The sequence below is a fragment of the Bos indicus genome, chromosome 5 (assembly GCF_029378745.1).
Source record: "Bos indicus isolate NIAB-ARS_2022 breed Sahiwal x Tharparkar chromosome 5, NIAB-ARS_B.indTharparkar_mat_pri_1.0, whole genome shotgun sequence".
NCBI lineage: Eukaryota > Metazoa > Chordata > Mammalia > Artiodactyla > Bovidae > Bos > Bos indicus.
In genome coordinates, this window is record NC_091764.1 from 56,028,782 (window position 1) to 56,053,687 (window position 24,906).

Here is a 24,906-nt window from a genome sequence, read left to right on the forward strand (position 1 = left end):
GGGGTTCACCATAAGAAACTGGATGGCAAGGCAGTAGCACTGTGGAGAGAAAGGCTTGGGGAGGAGCCAGGAGAGTACACATTGAATGACAATGAGTTCTAAACTCAGGAAAACAGGCATCTCTCCAGTCACTTGGTCTGGCACTATTTCTAATTGTTGCAGCATCCTGCAAGCTCAGGAAATATCCCAACCTTAGGCCCCCAGGGGCTCCAGGATGACATCCTTAGTGAAGGGGTTTCAAAATACTAGTCAATGCAGGGTCACTGGTCAGACAAAAGTTTACTGTGCATGGATCCCTCCCGGCAAAAAAAACACTACACAGTGTGAATGTGGTAGGTTTTTCATAAAGCTGGATTTGTTGTTTCAAAGGAATATCTTTTATTCTGAGAGTACTGTACGTCCTTCTGTACTTTTCTACTAAGTAATGATGGTAATAGTAGAGAACAGATTTGGCAAATACTTACTTGGCAAAATAAAAAAGTAGCAATACTATGCCTATCCTCAAAAAGGTTTGATATTGTTTTAATTGTTTAAACTGTGAAATTCAAAAGTCTGAAAACCATTCAGTTCAGTTCAGTCGCTCAGTCGTGTCCGACTCTTTGCAACCCCATGAATCGCAGCACACCAAGCCTCCCTGTCCATCACCAACTCCTGGAGTTCACTCAGACTCACGTCCATCGAGTCAGTGATGCCATCCAGCCATCTCATCCTCTGTCATCCCCTTCTCCTCCTGCCCCCAATCCCTCCCAGCATCAGAGTCTTTTCCAATGAGTCAACTCTTCGCATGAGGTGGCCAAAGTACTGGAGTTTCAGCTTTAGCATCATTCCTTCCAAAGAAATCCCAGGGCTGATCTTCAGAATTAGTGAAGGGATTAAGAGCACAGAGGGTGCTACCAAGTGTTTATTTATTAACTTGTGGTAGAATTGCCAGATTCAAAAACAGGATGCCTGGTTAAATTTGAATTTCAGATAAAATAGTAAAATGTGTCTATTTTATGTATATGTCCTACATATCTTATGGGACATGTGTATGGACATGTATATGTCCTACATATCCTATGGGACATACTTATACTGTAAAGACTATTAGTTGTTTATGTGAAATTCAAATTTAACTAAGTGCTCTGTATTTTATCTGACAGCCCTAACCTGAGGTTAGTTAACTTTCTCATTCCCAACATGATCAAATCGCTATTAAATTTACTTATTGTTGTTTCAAAGCCCTGGCTGTGCCTTAGCATACCTAGTAGTGTTGTTTTTACCCAGTCATTTAATTTCTGGGAGCTTGACATGGATAGCGGTTAGATAGCATTACCGACTCAATAGACATGAATGTGAACAAACTGGGAGATAGTGGAGGACAGAGGAGCCTGGCGAGCTACAGTCCATGGGGTTGCCAAGAGCTAGACAGGAGTTGGGAGAAGGCAATGGCAAACCCACTCCAATACTCTTGCCTGGACAATCCCATGGACGGAGGAGCCTGGTAGGCTGCAGTCCATGGGGTCGCTAAGAGTCGGACACGACTGAGCGACTTCACTTTCACTTTTCACTTTCATGCATTGGAGAAGGAAATGGCAACCCACTCCAGTGTTCTTGTCTGGAGAATCCCAGGGACAGGGGAGCCTGGTGGGCTGCCGTCTGTGGGGTCTCACAGAGTCGGATACGACTGAAGCGACTTAGCAGCAGACAGGAGTTTGCGACTGAACAACAAATTTATCCACCGAAAAACAGGAATTGTAAAAGCTCTTTCACAGACTCGCTATAAAGACGAAAGAAAATAAGTTACATGACACAGCACCCAAAGCTCGTTAACGTCGGTCCCCGCCCAAGCCGGGTGGGCCAAAACTGCATATCCCACAATCCTAGGCGGCGGTTTCCTGCCATTACCTCATTCCCGGCCTCGTTCTCGCCAATCCCTGGTTCTCCAGGGGTGTGGTAGCGGGCTGTTCTCGCGACTTTTGCTTCACCCTTCCCCTGTACTACTCCTGTCGCGAGACTTTCTGCTCCTCCGCCTCCTCCGCCGCTCCCTTTGCGGCCGCGTTAACCCGGACCAGGACCCATCCTCTCCCCTACCCGAGCACCGGCCCCGGCTCTGCCGAGGCCCCGGTCCCCCAACCCTGCCTCGCCGCCGCCATGGCGGACCCTAAGTACGCCGACCTTCCCGGCATTGTGAGTACACGGCCGGCCCTGGCTCCCCAAGACCGCGCCCCCAACCTCCTAAAGACCCCCAACAGACACCAACCCGTGACCTTTCCCGCCTGCACCCCTCCTCAGCCCCGAGGGCTCCTGCCGCTAGCTCCCTGACCGGCCCCAGCACCCTTCGGACTCCGACCCGACTGGGCTGGGCTATGCGAAGGCCTACAAGGCCCCTTTCCGGCAGTTGCCGGTTTCTTCGCCCAGAAATGGTCTCTAGGCACTTAGCACCGTTCTCTAGTGCTTATTACCATCCGTGTCTACACCTCCCGTTTCTCCCCAGATATTCCCATAAGCCCCTCACCCCCACCTCAGACACACAAACCAGGCCATTTGGTGATGGCCTTCACTCAGCAAAGAGTGAGGAGGTTACCGTGACAGAACCCCAGATAGAGAACTCTTGTCCTCTGGGGAACCTCCTTCGCAAGCCCCGCACATGCCGGCATGTACCTGCCTTTGTGCTGCCTTACTTGCATTCACGGGGTGGGGGGTTGGAATAGGACTTTGTGTACTAAGGTCCTGAGTCACTCTCAGCCCTTGTGCCAGGGTAGTGTGTGCAGGGCCTAATGATGGCTCCTCTCCCACTTCTGATTGCCCAGGACCCGTCATTCTTCAGATTCAGGGCAACATCTTTGTCATCACTTAACACTCACCATTTACCATCAGTCATCTCCACTGTTACCCCACCCCTGTTAAGACATGGGAAATGACATGCAGTCCACCCGGCAGGTTAAAGAAGGGGCAGAATCCTGGCATCACAGCCTGACTTCTCTGTTATACTTGTTCAAATGGAGTGGGGTCAGGGGTGTTGCTGGGTAGTGCTGGGTAGTGAGGTTGGATGGTCACCGCTTCTACCTGCAGGCCAGGAACGAGCCAGATGTTTATGAAACCAGCGACCTGCCTGAGGATGATCAAGCAGAGTTTGATGCGGTAAGATTATGTGGTGCCTCAGGACTCCTGTGGATTCTGATCTCTCTCTCCCAGGCAGGCCCTTTCCCTTTTCTGGCGAGCCACAGCAATAAGCGGGTATGCCAACCCAGCCTGAGTGATACGTAGGTTGCAGGACTTGCAAATGAGCAATGCCAGGAAGGAGAGTCAGGTCAGTGGAATTAAAACTAAGAGGCCTGATTCTTAGGCCTTTTAAATAAAATTGAAATATCTCAAAACAGGCTGGGTGCTAGTGACTTAGCCCTGGTAGTGCTAGTCCATGGTAATGAATCATGAAGCCTGCGTACTTAAAAAGTGCATGAGTTTAAGACCTAGACCTTCTATTTCATAATATATATCTCTCACTCAATGTTCATTAACATCCTAACAAGCTAGACTTTGAAGTATAGAGGAATACTCTTTTTACGTGAGTATCCAGAATCCACTAGGCAAGGAAAATGAATTGGAGACTTCAGAAAGATAAGAGAGCTGGTCAGAGCAGAACGAATTTGAGGAAGAACATAAATGTTTCATATTAGCAGAGGAGAGGACTTGATAGCACTTTCAGATTCAGGAAGAACTCAAGAGGAAGGAATTAGCTATGGACACATTTTAACCATAAGGGAAACCACTTAGCATTGTTTATTGAATGTGTTCATTTTGTGTTGATTTTTGTGCAGTACAGAGGAAAAAATGTCCCTGCCCTCAAAAATCCCCCAGACTACTGGGGGAGTTAGGATACATATAGGAAACATGAAAGAAAAAACTGAGTGAGTGAAGTGAACATAGTGGAAACTCTGAGTGTAAGTGCCAAGGGGAGCAAAGATCTGTTCACATGTCTTATAGGATGTATTTTAGATTCTATAATTTGCAAAGAGAGCTGGGCTAGGGTCACATTGATGGTGTGAGATCTCAAAAAAGTGGTGACCAAGAGTCAGTGGGAACAGGCTCTGTATGTGTGTCTGTGAGTCCTGTGGCTACGTCTGTGGGGCTGGTTAGTTCTGGAGAATGCTGGTTGCTGGCTTACAATGTATGGCTTGGCGTACTCACTTATTCCTTATTTGATTCCCCCATGTGGAAGTGGTTCCTTCTTTGTGGGGAACACCTTCCTTGTCCCCTCTCTGAGTGGTGTGTTCTTGTTGCTTCTGTACTTGCTGGCATGTCAGTCTGTCCCCCAAACTTGAGTATCTGGAGATAATGCAGATGGTGTCATTGCTCAGGACCTAGGTGTGCACCTTCACTCTAAGAGGTATCTTATTAGGAAGCTATCTCTGACTCAGAGGGCAGGAGTATGTATACTGAGGACTCCATTCTGCTACCATAGTTCAGAGACTGTTCAGCTCTGGCCTAGGGCCTATAAAATATCAAACCTTCATGGTGAAATAATGAATGGAAGTTTGTCCCTTTGTCACTGACCATGATCAAACAGCTAATATCATAGCAGTCCCCTTTCCAAACCAAAAAATAAATTGTAATTTTCCTTTTGAAATCATGGGCTATCTCTTAATAAAAGGAGCATGACCTTCATCCCAGGCATGGAAGAACCTGACTCTTCTGCCCTGATTGGCTATTTCTCCCTGCTGAACCTGAGCAGCCTATTTTAGTAGCATCCAGTGGGGTGGCTGATGGGCTGATGTCCATTTCCTGCAGCATGTAGCCAGAATACCAGTATAGAAGTAGATAAGAACTGGATGGTAAACACGAGGAGCTAAGTTGCCTCCATCACCTAAGGCTCAGCAGAATGACACTATCACTAGGGACGAGTGAGTAGGGTCAGGAGACTCTCAGGTACTTCAGGAGCCCTGGCGGGAGTGGGGGAGACCTGAGATGTTTCCTGATGTCAGCTAATGTTTCTGGCCCCTGCATGTCCCTGTGGGCCTTACGAGGGCAGCTTTCGGGAAGTCAGCTGACTAATGGTTCTGCCACTGCTCTTAATACTGACGTAAGTGTGCAACTTGAGGAGCAGTTGGTTGTACTTAGACAATCCAGCATCCTCATTTCCTTGAGGCCTGGATTCTCACTAACAGCTGGTCCCCTTCTCACTTACCTTCCCAAGACCCAGTATGGGTCACACTGCACACCACCACTATTGTGGCTGAACCATGAGGTTTCAGTCACCTTCTTAACTCCAGCAAGAGCGTGCTCTGCCTTAGTCTCCAGATTATTTGGAACTTTAATTTTATTAGTTTTTAAAATAGGTAATATATGTACATAGAACAAAAAGTATCTCTTCCCACTGATGCCTGCCAATGGTCAGTTCCTCCCTGGAGACAACCAATTTGATCAACTTCTTAATGGAACCTTTCAGGGCAGTCTCCAGATTTTTATTTAAAGAAGTAGTCAAAGGTTATCGACGACCTTCCCTGTCTTTTCACCTTCTTTCTTTGATCGCTCCACTATGGAAGAAATCAGGCTGCTGAAGGAAATAATACCCTGTAATACACCCAAAAGATTGTAATTGCTAGTTTAACTTAAACGGAAAAGTTTGCAATTCCCATAGTGGGAAGGATGGAAGAGGAAATAGTAAAAGGTTTTATTTTAGGTAAAAATGGTCCTGATTTTCCTGCTATCCCTTTAAAACAATTTTAACAGGAGCTAAAATATTCTGAAGTGAATGGGCCAGAAAACCACACAGGCTAGCCCTTTCTTCCTCAGTGTAGGAGGATCCACTCTGCATACCAGATACTCCTGGGTTGATTTGGGCCATGAGCTTTTTGGAAACTTTTCTTAAAATGTCTTGTCAGGAAAGCTAATTCCCAGCTGGAATTCCCTCCCCACTGAGCCCACAGGCTACACTTGGGTCTGTATAGGCATTCTGCTCCCCGCTTTTGAAGTGCTGGAGCAAGGGGGAGTAAGTTTAGAAAACTTGCTAGAAACAGGATTAGTTCCTCCCTCTGTGCCACACCTATCCTGGTACCCTGTGGAAGGGGAAATGACCTAGCCTTAGCTTGGTGGGGCCCTGGCAGGGGCTTCAGTTCTCCAAAGGGTAAATGATGCCAGAGCCTCCACCAGCCTGAGATGGGAAATAGTAAGTTCTCTCCCTTACAGTTCGGGATATCACAGAGTGTGCTTGATTGTGTTCATTGACTGTTGGCGCATTGAACTTACCGGAGTTTTTCCTAATGCTTCCCCATCCTCCCTCCTCACCACCTTGCCTGGACACTAGTTTGCACAAGTAAGACCATTCAGTGCTTCTTCTCTGCATGTTTTTTTTCATTTGCCATCTCGCATGCAATGCTCTGTCACTGTGCTATTGTCGCAGCTAATTGTTTTAAATTCTCATGCATCTCTAGCCGGGTCACTAAGGGGCCTGCTGGCCTCATGGTTAAAGATTCTTAATCAAGGTTTAGAAACACAATTGTGATTCATGAATCATTGTGTCTTCCCCTTGTGAGGTCTGCAGAATAAAACTGTCCAGTGGAGGATGGGATAGAAACATGGAGACTAGGAACACTTCTGGACATGAGGAATTTAAGAGCAGGAGTTGGAAGGGGGTTGCCTTTCTCCTCCATAAACTGAAATGGAGTTAAGAGAAAAGGAATGACGTTTAGCCATTCTGGACAAGGGTTAAGAACAAGGGGGACAGCAGAAGTCCTCACTTCTTAGCAGTGTGTGGATTATACCTGATTAAGATGAAAACTTCATCTTAATATTCCCTTATGCTAAGCCTTTAGAGGAAGGTAAATGGCCTAGGAAAGGGATGTTATATGCATTTTAAGGGACTAACTTGGATTCTTTGTGCTTCCACAAGTCTTCCTGTTTCTGTACCCTTCCTTTAGAAATTGTTGAATGGTCAGCATTGTGTGGGTCCATCCTGGACAGTTTTATTCTACAGCTCTATCCATCTTCCTTGTCCTCATGGTTCTGAAGTCCCCCTGGCTGCGGTGTTGGCAAAGAGCCTGAACAGGCTAAAGGAGTGGCAGTGACCTCTTCCTGTTTCTGATCTAGAACCTCAGGTCTTGCCCTCTGAGGCACAGCCACTTAGCCAAACAGCCCTGGGGAGTCTGGGAGGTTATTAATGAGAGGGACTGGGGAGTCATGTACCTGGGATCAAGGCACTTAGAATTCTAATCAAGTTGGCTGGGTGTAGTAAGCTCCCATAGTGATTGTTACTATTCCAGGTTACAGACATTATCCCAAAAATCTCATTTCCTAACCCACCTGTAGGTCAGACTTGGAGGTGGTATATATAATTTACAAATTAATATACCACTTTTCCTTTTTAAATTTTTTCTGTCTTCCCCTATTCTGCTTGTTCCTCATGACTTGGACTTGAACTTATGGCCCATTGTCCTCTCTTTTCCCTTGAGTTTTTAATCAAGCTGGTTTTATCTTGGTGAGGCAAGAGAAAGGTAAAGTATATTCTGCAGAGACATCCCAGCCTTAGACCACAGGACCTGGATCCACCTCTGCCTTGAACTGAGAGAGGAGTCTTGGCTGGGCTAGAGGTTGAAGTTCTGATGCATCTAGCTGAAATCTCTGGGGCAGAATGTAGTTGTTTTTATCCCATCATGTCTTTTCATACACATATATCCGTCCTCTCCTGGCAATTCTTCAACCAGTCTTGCTTGAAAGTGGAGCCTTATCTGTGTGGCTTGAGCTAAAATAAGACCTCTTTTTGAAAGACTCTTACTTTTCCCATTGTATACCCTCCAATCCCTGTGAACAGAGGGTTGAAGAAATATGTTCGGCACATGTCTGGTAGCTGTGAATCTGGGTGTCTTTTGGACTCTGTGCTAGCACGTCATGGCAGAGTTGCTCTGGATCCCTCAGAGTGTAGGGTGAGTTTCCAAGCACTCAAGATGGATACAAACACACCAGACTACACAAGGGACCAGGATTTGCCTTGCCTCTCCTCTGGCAACTGAATGAGGATGGGGCTGCAGTTAGGTACTTCGAATTTCATTGAACTTACCATCTGTAATCTAGAAAGTTCACTCTGTTCTGCTTAACACAAAGTCACATGAAACCACCTACGTAAGCACCCGCATTATGATTGATTCTGCCATTCAAATGCCTAATTCTTCAAAACTAGAGAAACCGAGAGACAGGAAGACTTGAGCCATGAACTACTCCCCTTGAGAATCATGGACCCTCAATCAGCTACAAGCCCTCAGACTCTTATCTCCACAGCCTCTGCTTCACATTCTGCCATTTCTACAGCTTCTCCTTGCCTCCCCCAGCCTTCTCTGCCCCCACTTTCTTCCATGCCACTGGCTCGCAACACCTAACCCTTAGTTCCCAGGTGATCCTGAATTGCTGCTGTTCACGGCAAAGCTTCACGACATCCTGACCACCAGAGAGGAAAGGGTCCCAAGCTCTTCTTTCTCTTGGGGTATGCAGTGACCCCAGCTGAAATTTCTTGGCTAGGCCCCAGATTTTGCTAGGCTCCCCTGGGCCCTGTGATGCAGTATATTTGAAGACTATCATGTAGTGCATGTGACAATTTGCTAATAACAATTTTGTCTTTTTTTTTCCCTCCCTCACCCCCATTTCCCCATCCCTTTCCTTTTAACTCTTTTGATTTTCTCACCTCTGGGGAAACCACAAGGAGCTGGTAAGAAGCCTGACCTTTCATCTGCTTTTTAACGGGGTGTGCTATGATGGGCAGTTGTTCTCTGTCCTTTTGTCTCTACTAAATCTTCTGTTCCTCTATTCAGCCCCAACCCCAGCTGACCTTTTCCCATCTCATGAATCACTGTAATGACACTACCTCCAGCCCATGCCACCAGACCTCCAAGACACTGGCAGAGTCGGTGCCTCTGAAGGGCTCAAGTGTGCTGTCCACCTGAGCCTTTGGAGCCGCACCCTCGGAGAGGCTTCAGGAGGGTGCCAGTGCTGGGCAGCCCTTCTGCCCCAGGACGTGCTCCTGCAGCAGGACTAGTAAGATGGAAACACTGACCATCCCTGCTATGTCCAGAAGCTCCGACACTCACACTCTAGTGGTGACCCTTTTTTACTCCACACATTCCCTCTTTAGAAAACTAAATAAGAAAGTATGTTCTCGTCTGCGTAGTGCCTGGCCCATAGTAAGGGCTTAACAAAATGGTAGCTGTGATTGCTTTCCTTAGTCTGTAGACTATGCCTTTTAAAGAGGTTTGTTTTTTTTTTCCCCCTACCTCATTGTCAGAGAAAGGAGTGGCATATTCTTATTCTTAAGGGTGAACTTGAGAGAGGGTAATGTTCTTTCCTAAACATGAGTCTGTCTCAGACACACACTTTTTAGAGGCCTGAGACCACAGTTATTTGACCAGTGGGTGCTCTGGCCATAACACTTCAGAGAAGATTGAGAGAATTTGTGACTCAGTTGTTTTTTCCCCTAGGCACTTTCATATGGGACATTGAAACCTTTTATTTTCCCTTAATCTTTTTTAGCTCTTGCCCCTCTGCCCAGCACTTCCCTGAAGAGGTAAAAAGCACAGTTGATATTTTCTCCTTACCTGCCTCCTCCCTCATTTATAAAACTGCCACTCACACTGATTCCTTCGGTAATAGCAGAGCAGAGATGAAGGGTGGAGCTTGTGTCTGCTCCTCTTTCTCCATGTCTCTCCATCATAACCTGTCCCCCCCCCACACACACATCAACCCCTAGTACCCACTGACAGTCAGAGAATCTCAGTCCTGGATACATATTAGAATGACCTGGGTAGCTTTTAAACTGGCCTACTACCCTGGCCCTACCTCAGAACAATTCAATCAGAATCTACAGATGTGAGCCCATCCCTCTTTTCTCCCCCCCTTTTCTAAGTGATTCTATTGTGCAGGCAGGGTTGAGAACCATTGTTCGGGTTAAAAGAAAGAAGACTTTCTTTGCCTTCCTCCAGTAGAAGGTGATGTCCACTCCAAGAAAAAGGCTTTCCAGGTCTCCTTCCTCTTCTCCAGAAGCATGATGAGACCTGTTGGACTGCTGACAATTGAGGGAGAGACATGCAGTCTGGAGGACTTGGTTTTGGTGTAGTTATTAGACTCTGAACTGCTAACAGATACCTAGTAAGGAGGGAACCTTTCTGCCTCAGTTTCTAGGGTGAAGTTTCTTTCACTTTGTTTACCACGTCCCCTCCTCATGGAAGAGCTTCAGTGCTTGAGAAACAGCTGAGGGTCAGGGAGAAGAGGCAAGTGCTGCAGCTTCTCTTTGAGAAGAAGCAGGGCTATCTCTGTTTCAGAATGTACCTGTGGCCTTTGCCGATGGGTACTCTTGGCAAACAGATACGGCAAACAGCCGATGGGTACTCTTGGCAAACAGCTTATGCTGTTGCTTCTAAGATGTCCCTTAAAAAATAACACAGTATCTGCCTCTTCTGTCTATCCCTTGAATTCCCTGACTTCATGGCAGTCTGGAAATGGCATCTGGCCAGGTCCTCTGCCAACCTTTTTTGGTATCTAAAAGCTGTTATCTTCCCTTTAGCAGCACATGCAAGTTCTGATACTCAAGAGCTAGTAGCTTGATTGCTCCTCTTTCCCTCCAGAAGGATGGGAGGTTAGCTTGAAAATGGACTTCCTCAGCAGCAAGGAAATTTACTTTTGGGAGGGGGAGGTTAAAAGAGGTCAGGTTGGTTTCTTGCCCTGAGTGCATGTATTGCCAGATAACTGGGAGGGCCCAGTTGGATTGGGGAAGGGGAGGGGATGAGGAGGCTTATGTACAGAATGGGTGGGGAGGTTATGCTGCCTCTGTTCCCAGTTGAATCAGGGTGTTAATATTTATACAACTGAGACTCCAAATTTACCAGGAAGCTTTCATTTCCTAGGGTGAACCTGGGTTGATAGCTTGGATTGGAGCTGTCCTTCTTTCCCCTTGGGAAAGTAGAGCCCAGTCTTCTAATGGTTTGGGGATTTGGGGAGGCTCTGGGAAGTTCTAGGGTGGGAATGAATCTGCCCCTGGCCTGAACTACCTGTTTCTGCAGGAGGAACTGACGAGCACCAGTGTGGAGCACATCATTGTCAATCCCAATGCTGCCTATGACAAGTTCAAAGACAAGAGAGTGGGCACAAAGGGACTTGGTGAGACTGGTTGGAAATTGGATGGGGAAGCCTGACCTCAGGCCTCACTGACATTTGCTTTGGGGAAAGAGCTGTCTTATGGAAGCCCTCACAGTCACTGAGATCATGACTACTGTGGGTCTTGATCAGGCCCTCAATTCCATCTTCTTTTCTTGGCAGATTTCTCAGATCGAATTGGAAAAACCAAAAGAACGGGATATGAATCTGGAGAATATGAGATGGTTTGTTGTTTGTGTGTTGATGGGAATAGTGCAGCGATCCTATCCAGTGGGCATTTAAGACGGAGCAGGGTATAGGTGGGATTCCGGGTTCCTTTCTGGTTGGGGGGTCCTCAGAAGCCCAGCTGGATGCAGGGGAGGATGCTTTGTCCCCCTGCTGTTGGCTATGGAGCGTCTCCAGGCCTCCAGCTCTCTGCAGGTCTTCGAGTGAGGATGATGGTGGATTCTTAGTTGGGTATGATACTTTTACAAACTCAGACTGGGTTTGGGTATGATACCCTTACAAATTCGGACTGGGTTTGGATACATTCTTGTTTTTTTGGTTTTTTTTTTGATACATTCTTGAGGTTCCCTGTTCTAGGAGGTGTGATGTCACCGTCTGTGCTTGCTCTCTAGCTTGGAGAGGGTCTGGGAGTGAAGGAGACACCCCAGCAAAAGTACCAGAGACTACTGCATGAAGTCCAAGAGCTGACAACTGAAGTTGAAAAAATCAAGGTAACTGTAGACTCTCCTCTCGCCTTTCTGCTATGACTTACATAGAAGAGGAAGGCCTCCCAGCGGGAGGAGAAAAATTCCCTAAGCTCCTCCCTAAGGGGGCTGAGGTTTTCAGAGTTTGGGAATGCACATGAATTTATAGTTAGTGCTGTAAGTGGGTAAGGAGCAGCCCAGTGACTTTCAGCCACAGCTATCTTTAAGGGTCTTGATCTATTTTTTTTCTTGACTCACTCTTAGCACCCCTCACTGTCTGTTTGTTTTCATACCAGACGACAGTGAAGGAATCAGCCACTGAGGAGAAGCTGACCCCCGTGGTGCTGGCTAAACAGCTGGCCGCCCTGAAGCAGCAGCTGGTTGCTTCCCATCTGGAGAAGCTGCTGGGACCAGATGCGGCAATCAACCTTACTGACCCCGATGGAGCTCTGGCTAAGTGGGTGCCAGACTTTGCTGGGAAATCATTGCTAATTGGGGTGTAGAGGGACTCCAGCCAGGTATTGACAGGGCTGCGAAGGGAAGAGGTGGCCTAGCTGTTCCTTAGTGCTGACCCGGAGGCAGAAACAAGTGACTGAGCTGACCCACATCCTTCAAGTCGTGATAATATTGCTGGTTTTTTGATCCAGGCGCCTACTGCTGCAGCTGGAAGCAACAAAGAACAGCAAAGGGACTGGTTCAGGGGGCAAGACCACCAGTGGAACCCCCCCAGATAGCAGCTTGGTCACTTATGAACTGCATTCTCGGCCTGAGCAGGACAAGTTCTCTCAAGCTGCCAAAGTATGTTTTTGTGTGTGTGTATGTGTTTGTGTGTGTGTGAGTGATGTTGGAAGCCAGGGAAGACGTGGCTCTGGAGACTTTCCTGTTGCCCTCCAAGGAATCACATCTGGGGAGAGGGTGCTGGGAATGCTTGATTCCTCTTGATGTCTCATTTAAGACTGTGACTACGGCTGTGTTCCAGAGAAAGAAATCCCTTGGCAGAGTGGTGGGGAGAGGGGAGGGGAGGGCAAGCAGACCAGCAAAGAGCAGGATTTACTTCCCACTGCAGCAGAAGGGAGGTAGGTGGATGGCAAATCTCCCCTCTTTCCTCCCCTAGGTGGCAGAACTCGAGAAGCGCCTGACAGAGCTGGAAGCCACTGTACGCTGTGATCAGGATGCTCAGGTCAGGTGCTCTCTTATACTTGTTCCGACCCTCACATCCTGAGCCCTAAGGTCCACAGCATTCCACAGAGTCCAGGGAGGAGTCAGGAACAGGTTCCAGTTACAGGAGCAGCCAGCAGTTGCCTGCTGGAACCAGAAAGGATGGGAGAAGGTGGTAATCACCTGGAGAGATGAGAACCACTGACTTCTTTGCTTCTTTTCCCCATCAGAATCCCCTTTCAGCAGGTCTGCAGGGAGCCTGCCTCATGGTGAGTGTAAAAGGAACTGGAGTCTTTGGATGACAGAGGGGATATCCGGATTGGGTTTGCTTAGGAAATTGTTTTTGGATCTGTAGCTGTTTATTCATTACCTTCAGTGGAATATGAGGTGGCCTCTTCTAGTCTGATTCTGTCTGCTTCATGACACTTGTCCTGACCCCGCCCCCAGGATACTGTAGAGCTGTTGCAGGCGAAGGTGGGCGCCCTGGACCTTGCAGTTTTGGACCAAGTGGAGGCTCGGTTACAGGTATTAAGTGGAGGCAAATTGAATTACAGGCAGCTAGTGACTTTGGAAGACCTTTGATGCCTTTACTATCAACCTTAAAATCTGTGCTTTCAGAGTGTGCTGGGAAAAGTGAATGAGATTGCCAAGCATAAAGCTTCTGTAGAGGATGCAGATACACAGAGCAAGGTCAGGAAGAGATCTTTCCTCCCATCTTCATACCCTTTCCTGCTGGGAAGAGCAAAGCATGAGAGCACTGAATCCTCAGGCCACTGTCCTCATAAGCTCTTACCAGCTGAAATAAGGCAGTGCTTCCCTGTTGCCCCAGCTTGCACTTGTCTCACCCTAATGGTGTGTATTTGGCTGAAGGTTGGCCACTGTGGTGTCCCTCCAGGTGCACCAGCTGTATGAAACCATACAGCGCTGGAGCCCCATCGCCGCCTCCCTTCCTGAGCTGGTACAGAGACTTGTCACCATCAAGCAGCTGCATGAACAAGGTGGGAGGCCAGCCACAAGGGTGTCAAGAGAAATTGGCAAGTGAGCAACTCTTGTTCCCTTCCCTCTGGTCTTGGATTCTAACGCCATGCCTACCGTTCTGACCTTTCACAGCCATGCAGTTTGGTCAGCTTCTGACACACTTGGATACCACGCAGCAAATGATTGCTTGTTCCCTCAAGGACAATGCCACCCTCTTGACTCAGGTGAGTGCCTCCCTTCACCAGCACACACAGGCAAGGTTCTCCAGCTTCAGTTCCAGAGGGTTCTGCCTTGGCACAGTGGTGTGGCAGGGGTTTGGTTTGAGTCTCCATACTGTTTCTTGGTTGCCATGGGACATCTGACAACTTACTTAACCTATGAACCTCCACCTCACCATCTGGCAAATTATACCTACTTCAGAGTTATTTGGATTAGATGAAGTAATATGAGTGAATTGGTAAGAGCTCAGTAAACCTCCATTCTTCCTATAAAACCTACCTTTTCCCTCTGTAGTCTCAGCTGGGTTTTATCCTCCCTGGGTCTTCAACCAGATGTTCCTGAGCACAGCACACTAGACAGAACATGGGCATTGAAATCTGGAGCCAGGCTCCCACCTGGTTTTGCCCCTTCCTTCCTGATGCTGAGCTGTGAGCGTCAACCTCTCCATTCTCTAAGCAGTGTCCAGCACAGAGCAAGTCCTCAGGTTCTGGCGGAGGCACTGTTCTCAGTGCTGGGGGAAGCACTACAGTTGGGAGTCTGGCATCAGAGAACTGTCAAGATAAATTAAAGTGCTTGGCATGGTGTGTTCTTCCTCCAGAGCAGTTTTCTAAAACTTTGGACGAGTGAAACCCTTACTTCAACAAAATCCTGTGTGTCCCTCAGTACATAAAACAGATGAAAGAACTGTTCTGGTTAGTCAGGATGGGAATTCTTAAGAGGCCTGCCTGCTTAGCAGATCCCATGCTAGGTCCATGGTGCTCCAAGTCACCTTCCCATTCTGGGACCCACAAGCTGTTTCCGTTTCTTTTTTCTAATTTGGCTTTGTTGTGCAGCTTGTGGGATCTTAGTTCCCCAACCAGGGACTGAACCTGGGCCCCAGCAGTGAAAGTGCAGAGTTCTAACCACTGGACCACCAGGGAGTTCTCCTGCATGTCTCTGTCTTCTCTAAGAGCATTTCTTCAGTTCCTCACCCAGGTAAGCACCTGAACCTGACAGAGTAAAATAGCTCTCTCGCTTTCTAGGTGCAGACGACGATGTGTGAAAACCTGTCCACAATTGAGGGGAACTTTGCCAACATTGATGAAAGGATGAAGAAACTGGGAAAGTGAGCACCTTTGGGTGATGGAGGACAGGGGTAATCCCTACCCCTTTGAACTCCATTAATACCTTACACAGAGTTTCCCCTTAATTGTAACTCTTGCATCCCATTTGACACTGGGGGCAAGGGCTTCTTGCATGTGGGGCTTACACCCCCTCCTCTGAAGAGTAGTGGAAGCTGGGGATATTAAATGATGGTCTCCCCTTAGGCCACAGGGATGAGGACGTGGCCCAGCCACATGCCAGCTCCTGCCCAATACTGCTTTGCCTGGTGTGGGGGAGGATTGGGTCCTGTCCTCCAGCACAGCTTCTGTGGCTGACTGTAATACTGTACAACTGTTTCTGACCATTAAATGCTGTTGTACTCTGTCTGGCCTCTGCTGTTTCCTGGGGAAGAGGCAGCACTGAGAGAGACATACACAGCGTAACAGACAGTCTAAGCACTCTCTACCACAGAAGGATTTAAATTATAATCTGTTCTTACAAAAGAACTAAGGAAAAAATGAGGACAGAGTCAGAGCCAGAGTTTCAAAATATTCTCATCTGTTAAATTAAGAGTGTCTCCCATAGAAAAGCAGTGGAGGCCCCACAGGGCAAGTACAAAACAGAATTAAAACTCCCAAGGGTCTTGTCTTTACAAAAGAAAAGGCAGGAGGCAGCCCCTGGACAGCTGGTCATGCTGGCCGCTCCGGTTGGACCATGTTGCATAATCCTCAGTCGCATCGTCACAACGTCTCTGAGCGTTTTGATGGGGGAGAAGGGGCAGTGTAGTGTGTATGGGAGGAGACACCCAGAGGGCTCTCTTTGCCCCCTTACCCCCTCTTCATATCCCAGAGGAAAGTGGAGGGAAGCTGGCTACACCTTGAAATGAGGCTATGTGTTTCAAACCTGGGGACAGGGTAAGAGGGGGATCTGTGCTTTGAGCAACCTGAGCCAGAGGCAGAGGGGTGTTGGCAGGGGTGAGGGGAGGACGCATGATGCTTATTGCTTTGTACCTTTCATTGGGAAGGAGGGCAGCAGCCAACAGTAGCTCACAGGTTTGTAAACTGAGCCTGCTGGCTTCAAGAAGGGAGGCAATGAAGTCGAATTAAATATAAAAGAGTCATTTGTGCAAAAATAACTTAAACAAATAAAAGACCTGGGGGAGGGGGTTTTCCCCTTAGCCTGGTGGGGAGAGGGCCATATACCACCCCCCCCAGGCCTTTTCAGTGACATGGCTTTGGGGGGGAGGGGGTGAGCTTCCCTACCCCCTGCAATGGCTCAGGATGGGACTGTGGGGGAAGGGGTTGCATTTGTGCTCTGAGTGGGGAGTAGTGCCCCCACCCACTGTCCACAGGTGCAGGTGGCTGGCAGGGGCTCCCAAGGCTCAGCACTCAGCTCTCCCCAGTCAGGGTCAGATCCAGCTCCAGGTATGGCTGCTATGGGGCCAGTTTCCTCCTCTTGTTTTTGGCAGGACGGCCAGGGCGGGCCCGGGGAGGCAGAGGGACAGCCGCCTATACAAGAGGGGAAGTTGAAAGAAGTGATCAAACAGCTGGGTATCAGGAAGTCCTTTATTTTCTCCCCACTCCCACTAACCTTCTTCTCCTCCTGCCTCATCCTTTATATGCACTCCCACCCACCGACGCAGTGATGCACACTTACGCGGGTTGTGGGGCTGGGGTCCAAGGTAATGTCCTGGCGGGAGCTGTTGCTGTTCCGGGTTGGGCTGCAATAAGGGCACAAGGGGATCAGGAGCACGTCCCCGAGCGCCAGGGGATTTTCAGAGTTTGGGTGGGAAGCTTTCTACATGTGGGTAGTGTAGGCATGGTATCCTTATTCATATTCAAGTAAGTGCTGCCTTTTCGAAAGCCAAATCACTCTTAACTATTGCTATAAACCCAACAAGCCGGAAAAGGCCAGTATACTCACTTGTATTTTCTCCTGCGGCCACGACGAGACTTTCTGACTACCCCTGGGGATACCTGAGAAAAGATGGACTGTGTGTGGGAAAAGGCACCTTGGCCTCAACCTTTCCTGAGGGCCTTTGTGCCCAGACAACCATTACTTAACCCACACTCACCTTAAGGTCCTCAGAATGGGGCCCAGGAGGGGATGGATCCTTGGGCTCAGCACCCCCTTCAGCCAGCTCCCCATTATGCTGCCAGTGGTGGGTCCTTCTTGGGGACCGTTCCATTTGTCCATTGAAGCCACCACGTGCCCCCCACTTGAGGGCCAGTCGGCCAGGCTCCCGCCGGCTGCCAGGCTTTCGTCCCCGGCCTGGCCTGGCCTCACCATTAATGCCCCTAAGTCCCCCTCCTCCCCTCCGGCCCCGTTTCCCTGACCCCCTCCCAGTGAGCAGCTCAGGGACTGGGGGATCGGGAGAACTGTGGGGTGGGGCTAAGGCACTGAGGGGAGGCCGGGCAGGCTCCGGTTCAAGGGTTGAGGTGGGGCTCTCAGGGGGCAGACAGGGGGCTTCTGGCTGCTCTGGAGGGATCTGCAGACAAAACAGACCTCTGTCAGTTTCAAATGCAGTTCCAGCTACTTTAACTTGAAATGTCTGTATTTCCAATTTGCGAAAAAAAATTCTCTCCCTAACACACACACCCATCCCCTCACCTGGAGACTCTGTAGCAGGCAGGCTAGGGGACTAGAAGCCTCTGAGAGGGGTGGAGGAGCTCCCCCCCCAGGGAGGAGCTGCAGCCCCAACTGGCCAGAGAGAAGAGGGCCAGGAGGCTGCAACAGACTGGGGAGGGTTCCAGGGCTGCTGGTCAGCGAAGACAGGTCACCTGTTAAGGAATTGTAAAGTCAAGGGTCTCCCTGGGCAAACCAATTAGGCTGAGCAGACCCTATTCTTTTAGGCTTGACTCAGTGGTCACAGACTTTCCTCCCTAATTCATCTAGTCTCTACTCCCAATTTTTCTGTTTCTTTTCTTCTCTCCCACACCACAGAGTCTTCCCTCAGACTCACCCAGCAGGCTGGCACTCAGCAGAGGGCTAAGGAGTTGAGGGGGTCTCCCTGAGTTGGAGGGGGCCTTGCCCAGAGAGGAGGCCCCCGGGTCAGTAGTTGCCGTGGTGACACTGGAGGTAGGTGGTCCAGGTTGGGGGGCGCTCAGGACACAGGGCTAAGAAGAAAAAATGGCTGTAACATCTACATGTGTAAAGTATTCAATAAGTTTATAGTACTTCCACATATGCAATCTCACTAAAGCCCCACTGAAGTAGGCCATGCTTATTAAATACAGACCCAATTCTTACAGTCCATCCTACCCCCAGCTAAGAACTAAGCCCTCCTCAAAGGCCCTAAGGAAGAGCTCAGACATGAAACTGAAAACCTTTTATTCCCAGCTCCCATCTCTGATTCTATCTCTTGTTCTGTCCCACCCACTCACCCCCTATCCTCACCTGGGGGGGCGTCCCCGAGGGGGGATCCAGGCTGGCAGCCAGCAGCGCAGAATTTAAAGCTATGAGGGTGGGGGGAGCTGAAAGGGGGGGGAACAGCAGGGGGGGCAGGTCTCCCAAACCTGAAAATGTCTCCCCACTTGGACCCCCGGCTCCCTCTGCAGATCCCTCCCCATCCCCAGCTGTGGGGCCCAGGGCCAACAAGGGCAGGAAAGAGGCAAGGAGGTTGCTAGGAGGTGCAGAAGGGGGTGGAAGAAGGTCTGAGGGGGGTGGTGGAAGCAGGGAAGCCACCAAAAGTGAAGGCCCTTCGGGCTCACCTGGGGCTAGGGGAGGGCCAGGTCCCCCTGGTGGGGGGAGCAGGGGCTCAGGGGGAGGTTGTCCCCCTCCCCCAGCCAGCACGCCAAATAAACTGTGGCTAAGCAATGGAGAAGGTGGAGGTTGTCCCAGACTCAGAGGGAGGGGCAAGGTCCCTAGCATCCCGGGGAAGCCGGCTCCACTCAGCGCCAGGCCCTGCTCGGGACTGGGGAAAGGGAAAGCCTCCCCACCAGCCAGGGGAGGCAGAGGGCCGGCTGGGCCGGCCCCCATCCCAAGCGCTTCAGATGGGCTTTGAAGCACAGGGCTGGGGACTAGGGGGGCTTTGGAGGCAGCTGGTGGGGCAGGGGCACCTGCAAAGAAAAAGAGAGGTTCAGCTCTAGAGAGACCCTTTCTCCCAGTATCTAAAGAATCCAAACTCCCTGCCCCCCGACCCAGAAAACCACTACAGAGCTCTCTAAGTTCTCCCTTCAGTGTCTTGGTGGTCTCTTTGTACCCGAAGGAAGGGCTCTGGTGCACTCACGTACCTGGCACACTGCTGAGGCTGCCACTGGTGGTCCCAGGGAGGGCAGGCGGGATGGGGTGCGTGGGCTGGGGAGAGCTCCCTGAGGAGAGGGTGGGGGGAGGAGGAAGGTGTGCCTCTGACCCCAAAAGGTTAAAGCTTCCGTCAGAGTGGGAAGGGCCAGGGGTGGGGAGTCCCAGCAGGGACAGCACAGAAGGGAGAATTGGTTGGGATGGCTCCGGCAGAGGAAAAGATTGGGGGGTGGGAGCAGGGGCCCGAGGACGGCTCCGCCTAGGGGCTTGAGGCCCCCCCCCTTCTAGCAATCGCAACACAGTTGGGGGTCTGCGGGGACGACGCTGAGAGGGACGGGGCAATGAGGAGTGGGAAGCTGAGGGTGCCTGGGCACGGGGCCTTCGGCCCTGTAAAGTGCTGGGAGGGGGGAATTGGGGGTGCTGTGCCTTGGCGGCTGCAGAGAGTAGGCTGCTAGCAAGAAAGGGGGGTGCCCCGGGCCCCTCCACCGAGGGGGCCCCTCCCAGGGGCCCCAGGACCAGGGGCAGGTGCATAGTGGCTGAAGACACTGGTGGCTGAGTGGCAGGACCAGAGGGGCCAGGGGGACCAGGGAGATTATTGCTTGGGGGCAGGGGAGGGGGTGTTAAGGCATCACTACAATGGAAGAGAGGAGGGTCTGAAGGTGGTGAGGAGGAGGCATGGGGGGCTGGAGGAGAGCCCAGGTCAGGGGGCACCAGGCTGGATCGGAGAGCAGCTCCCCAGCTATATGAGGGGGCGTTGAGGCTGATAGCAGGTGGAGGAGGTGCAGCTGGGGAGGGGGCATTGCCCCGTGGGAGGAAACAAGGGCTGCTGCTGCCTCCAGAGGAGACGGGGTCAGGAAGCCTTGGCTGTGGGAAGAGCCCCCCAGGGCCTGCTAGAGGGGGGAAAGCCTGTGGAACTGAGGGTGGTTCTGGGGGAAGGGAGCCAGGACCCCCATTGAGTGGAGTTGTAGGAGGGACTCGACAAGGAGGGCGGGCAGAGGGAGGCCCTGGGGACACAGTGTGGAACATTTGGGGGCTTGCTCCCTCTCCTGCAATAAATGAGAAACAGAGGATCAACCTGTGGCTCCCCTTCCAAGAACTTTGTCTTTTCCATCCCTTCCCCCACAAGCTCCCAGCTTCCCTGTGCCCTCCTCTCACCAAGCAGTTCCCCACTCCACCCTTCTTGCTCCTTCTCACAGAGCTCCTCCCACCACCCCTCTTCCAGACCCTTAAGTTTTCCTCAGTCCCTGTAAAGTGGAGCTCACTCACCAGGAGAAGAGTGTGAGCAGGTGGTCTCCATGCTGCGGTACAGAGTTGCCATGGCAACAGCTTTCCGCCGGTGGTTGCACAGCTTGGTCATGTCCTCCTCTGATGCTGGCCCCACCCCAGCCCCACCCGGGGTCACCGGGGCCAAAGGGTCAAAGTTGAAAACCTGTAAGGTGGAAGGCACAGACAAGGACCCTGAGAGAGCAGAATCTGAGAAAAACTACCTCGGTCAGTGACCGGCATTAAGTCTCTCTGACAATCTCACCCTCACCATTCTGACCTTGGGGACATTGAGTGGACACTCCAGACCGCACTTGCAGGTCCCATCGCTGAGGAGGTAGCTCCGGGTTTGCTCCAAGGAAGACAGCTCTGTGCCACTTGGACTGGGAGAGGATAGGGTCAGAGTGTGAGGTTAGATAACACTGAACTGGAAGACACTCTGAAAGAACAGTTCAAAGATCTTCCTAGGAAGGGCAGAGAGTAAGGAAGAGATGGAGAGAACAAGTGCACAGGACCAGAGGCACAGAGAGCAAAAAGGCTGAGGAACGAAGAGGAATAGACAGCAACAGGGCACCAGCGATCTGGGCATAGAGAGAAATAGAAGAGAGAAGGGCCTGGGGATAGAAACTGGGGAACTTCGGGGAGCCACACCTGATATAGAGCACAGCACCCTCTCGAACACAGCGCTGCCAGCCGATGGGGACAGATGTGGCCACAGGGCCCCCAGCTCTGTCTGCTCCACTGCTCTCATTGCCCCCATTCATTGTGTGTAATCAGCTCCCACGTGCCTGATAACACAGACATTCATGTGGCATTAGTACGATTAAACTGGGCTGGGTACCTGAGGGAGTATTCCCGCAAGGCAAAGGTTGTGTGGAGACTCAAGAGAACTCAAGAGCAAAGGGAAAACCTCAGAGAGCTAGGGGAGAGAATGAGGGGGAACCTTCTGCCAGCCCACCATGGCTACCTGAACATGTCTGCAAACATTGTGGGGTCCAGTCTAAAGCCGGGGCCGCCGGCTTAGCCCACACCTGCAACACAGGAGAGAAAAAGAACAGTCAGGAATCTGCCCAACCTACTAAAGCACCACAGACCAGGATACTCTCAAAGGAAAGATCCTTAATAACAGGAGGTAAGTACCCAGAAAGATCCCAAGGATCTGGTGGCTGAGTCCACAACCATCCTCTCCACGTTCAGTCCCTAGGGACCAGAGGGTCAGAGCCACAACTTTCAGGGACCGGGGAATCACAGCCCAATCCCTAGACATATAAAGGACAAGGCCCCCTCATCCCACCAAGGACAGAAACCTTCAGCCAAGAGTGCGGGTTAATTCCCATAATCTCTAGGAAGTTTCCCAGAGAGGCTGGCCCCTGCTGTTCCCTCGCCCTCAGGAAGATCATATAAAAAGTATGGATTGCCAGGCAGATCACCAGGCAATTGCCCAACTGCTCGCTGGGGTGGTACCAGCGTAACTCCCCCCATGGCCTGGCTGCACTAGACAATCACTGATCTAGTTCACTTGGATCTTAAGAAACACTGGAATCACAGTTCTGTCTTCTCCCACTATTCTCAGAAGCTCCGGATTTTCCCCCAAGCCTAAGGCAAGAAGAATCAGCACCTCCTGTCCCACTGGCTTCAGTTTAGCTCCAAGAGGGATTCTCCTCTGATATATATGGGGACGCCCCACAAACCTGCAAGTATTCTCTCCAACCCCACCATCGCTCCCACCCCACACTGGCGGCTTCTAAACTTTCCCTCTCATAACAAGGCGCCCTGTCACCCAGCCTGCTTCCCTCAGCTTGGGGAGGAGGGGAAGGCGCACGAAGTAGGAAGGAACTTGGGGAGAGGGCGGGCGGAGGGTGGGCGAAGCACTGAGAGGAGGGAGGTGAAGAAGGCAAAAGTCAAGCAGTGAGAGAGAGAAACGGTGGGAGCAGGTGAGGGCGGGGGAGTGGGGATGGGGCCAGGGAAAGGGGCCAAGAGGACGCGGAGGGGGCAGAGGGTAGGGATAGGAGGGGAGGGGGAGGGGCGAGGTGGGGGGGGGCCGGGCCCTGCACTCACCGCGGCCCATGGTTCGGCCGGCCCCGCCCTGCGCAGTCGCGGCCCAGAGGGTGAGTGGGAGGGAGTGGGAGGAGGGTCGGTGGAGCCCGAGCCTCCGGTACGGCCCCGGCCGGTCCTAGCAGGAAGCGCCGCCGCCGCTGCCGCGGATCACCGAGCGGCCTCCCGCGCATGCGCCATGGGGGCCAGGGGCAGCCCTGGGGATTCCGTTCCCAGAAGGCACCGCGCAGGCTGCTACCGCCGCCGCCGTCGCTGCCGCCGCCGCCGCCGCCACCGCCGCAGCCGCCGCCGCTGCCCGGACGGGAGAGGGGCGGGGCCGGGCCCCCGCCCAGCGGACAACGACGAGCCAACAGGAGGGGCCGCAGTGCGCATGCGGGAGCGCGCCTACCCCTCCCCCACAACCCCCCATTAATCCCCAAGAGAACAAACACCCCACGCGGGGGCCACCCCCCCGCCCTCCGCGGAAGGATCCGAGCCTCTTCCCAGGCCACTGGTGGCCAATCCCAGCCCTCCCCTGGGAGGGGCCCCTTCCAAAGCCACAATCTGTTCGGGGAGCCAGGAATGCCAGGTCCGGGAGGAGCCGGCCCGAAAAGATGAAAGTCGCGACGTGCCCTGCCCCGCCCCAAAGGCTTCCCGGGTAGTGTGCTGGGACTTGACCCGCCTCCCCAGGTCAACATGTCAAAACACGACCCCGGCCTGTCAAGTCACATGACCTCTGCCTGTCACTGACAACCTGGTCATGTCTTTGGGCCAGGAGAGACCATCTGGTCCAAGCCACCCCCCACCCCCATTTACAGGAGAAATGGAGCTCTGGAGCAGTGGTGCAGGCCTGACCAAGGACCTGTCACCGGTCACACCACCGCCTATACTTGCCATCCAGCCACAGCTAGCCTTGTGACAGTTTTCTTAGGACAAACTCTGGCTGCCCCCATGAGGATATGACAGGATATGTAACAGGCCACCACATGGCCTCCGTTTTCTAAGTAATGGCACTTGAAATATAGTTTGCATTTTCCACCGTGCTTTTCACTTTTGTTCAAGCTGCCTCCAAGTTCATAATAATCTCACGTCCAGCAGGCGATCTTTTATTTACGAACAAGGACGGTGAAGCACGGCGAGATTAGGTAACTGGCCTAGGATCCCTGGGCAAGTGAGGGACCGCTGAGGCTAGAATCTGGGTTCCTGACAACCCAGTCCCAGGCATTCTTGCGCTCACGTGCACGCAATATTCCAGGCAACAAGGCTCTTCCGTAGCCCAAACACCTAAGGCAGGAGGCCTGAAGCCCAGCTCCTCACAGCAGGAAGTCACAGGACCTGAAGGTCTGATACACTGAAAAGGGCGGGCCTGGTCTTTGGTGAAGGGCAGCAGAGCACCACTGGGGGGAGATGATTAGACCAAACAGTGGGATCGGGGCCTCCCGGCAAAGAGCACGAATTCTGGCATGCCGAGGGCTCATCAGATACTTTACAAAGAAAAAAGTTTAAGGGTGCTAAGAGCTTAAAATGACTACCAAGGGGCGTCAAGCTCCTTGGCTTCTTTTGAGAGAAGACTCCTTTAAGAAGACTCGAGAAGATGCAAACAATCCTGGTGGATGAATGCAAATTTTCGAAGGTGGGAGGTTTAAAAGACCTGGTGTCCGTTAGCAGGGAGGGGATGAGGGGCAAGGAAAATGGGAGTTTCTTTTGGTGGAGATAAAACGGAGGCTAATGTCAGATGGGCGGAACAAGAGAGCCTTAGAGGGAGACAAGCTGCAGTGAGCTTTCACACCGCAGCTTAGGGGCGACCACAGTTGATAGCCGTTGGGGCCGTTGGGTACCGGGAGCTGGCGCCCCGCCCTCTCTCCTCTCCCCCACCCCTCCCTGCACCTCCCACCACCCTTGTAGTCCCCTGCGCGTGCGCGCGCTGATACCGGTTGCCAAACATTGCATCATCCCCGCCCCCCTTTCCTCCCCTCCCCCTCCAGCTCTCCCCTCCGCGCGCGCGCATGACTCACTCACCTCCTCCGCGAAGCCTCGTGACCCAAAGCTACTTCCGGGTCCAACACTAAGTCGACCCCCAAGCGGGAGGGAGCGACGAGGGCGGTCCCGCGAGGCTCCTGAGTGGCGG

At 51.5% G+C, this 24,906-nt stretch overlaps 2 protein-coding genes across 7 annotated transcripts; one reads left to right on the plus strand and one right to left on the minus strand.

Moving 5' to 3' along the window:
* The first annotated feature begins 1,973 nt into the window (after positions 1-1,973).
* Positions 1,974-15,626, plus strand: DCTN2 (dynactin subunit 2). The gene is made up of 14 exons (XM_019960964.2): positions 1,974-2,169; positions 3,055-3,123; positions 11,022-11,118; positions 11,278-11,339; positions 11,733-11,831; positions 12,101-12,261; positions 12,452-12,602; positions 12,919-12,984; positions 13,193-13,231; positions 13,410-13,487; positions 13,581-13,652; positions 13,858-13,960; positions 14,073-14,164; positions 15,182-15,626. The coding sequence occupies exons 1-14, from the start codon at positions 2,134-2,136 to the stop codon at positions 15,266-15,268; spliced, it is 1,212 nt and encodes a 403-aa protein (XP_019816523.1). The 5' UTR covers positions 1,974-2,133; the 3' UTR covers positions 15,269-15,626.
* A 152-nt stretch (positions 15,627-15,778) lies between these two features.
* MBD6 (methyl-CpG binding domain protein 6) lies at positions 15,779-24,900 on the minus strand. 6 transcript variants are annotated; one of them, XR_011566621.1, is made up of 15 exons: positions 22,803-22,990; positions 21,712-21,775; positions 21,396-21,532; positions 21,025-21,127; positions 20,748-20,910; positions 19,475-20,527; positions 18,639-19,300; positions 18,205-18,358; positions 17,853-18,022; positions 17,317-17,730; positions 17,166-17,218; positions 16,899-16,962; positions 16,581-16,750; positions 16,253-16,316; positions 15,779-15,993 (listed from the first exon to the last, which is right to left on the minus strand). XR_011566621.1 is itself a non-coding variant. In XM_019960958.2 (13 exons), the coding sequence occupies exons 3-13, from the start codon at positions 21,506-21,508 to the stop codon at positions 16,676-16,678; spliced, it is 3,024 nt and encodes a 1,007-aa protein (XP_019816517.2). In that variant the 5' UTR covers positions 21,509-21,532; positions 21,712-21,775; positions 24,798-24,900; the 3' UTR covers positions 15,779-16,675. The 6 variants fall into 6 exon arrangements, 2 of the variants coding, with proteins under 2 accessions (XP_019816517.2, XP_070645496.1); XR_011566622.1 differs by lacking the exon at positions 16,253-16,316; XR_011566619.1 differs by having other exon boundaries at positions 15,779-16,316.
* Positions 24,901-24,906: the final 6 nt, after the last annotated feature.

What these genes read in the sequence shown, in the direction of transcription:
- DCTN2 (XM_019960964.2), top strand. Translation starts at nt 2,134, where the DNA reads ATGGCGGACCCTAAGTACGCCGACCTTCCCGGCATT. An exon ending in AATCTGGAGAATATGAGATG is followed by an intron (nt 11,340 to 11,732) that starts GTTTGTTGTTTG and finishes CTTGCTCTCTAG; the next exon opens with CTTGGAGAGGGTCTGGGAGT. An exon ending in ATGCAGATACACAGAGCAAG is followed by an intron (nt 13,653 to 13,857) that starts GTCAGGAAGAGA and finishes GTGTCCCTCCAG; the next exon opens with GTGCACCAGCTGTATGAAAC.
- MBD6 (XM_019960958.2), bottom strand. Translation starts at nt 21,508, where the DNA reads ATGAATGGGGGCAATGAGAGCAGTGGAGCAGACAGAGCTGGGGGCCCT. An exon ending in GGTGCTGTGCTCTATATCAG is followed by an intron (nt 21,128 to 21,395) that starts GTGTGGCTCCCC and finishes ATCCTCTCCCAG; the next exon opens with TCCAAGTGGCACAGAGCTGT. An exon ending in GCCTGCTACAGAGTCTCCAG is followed by an intron (nt 17,731 to 17,852) that starts GTGAGGGGATGG and finishes TTTTGTCTGCAG; the next exon opens with ATCCCTCCAGAGCAGCCAGA.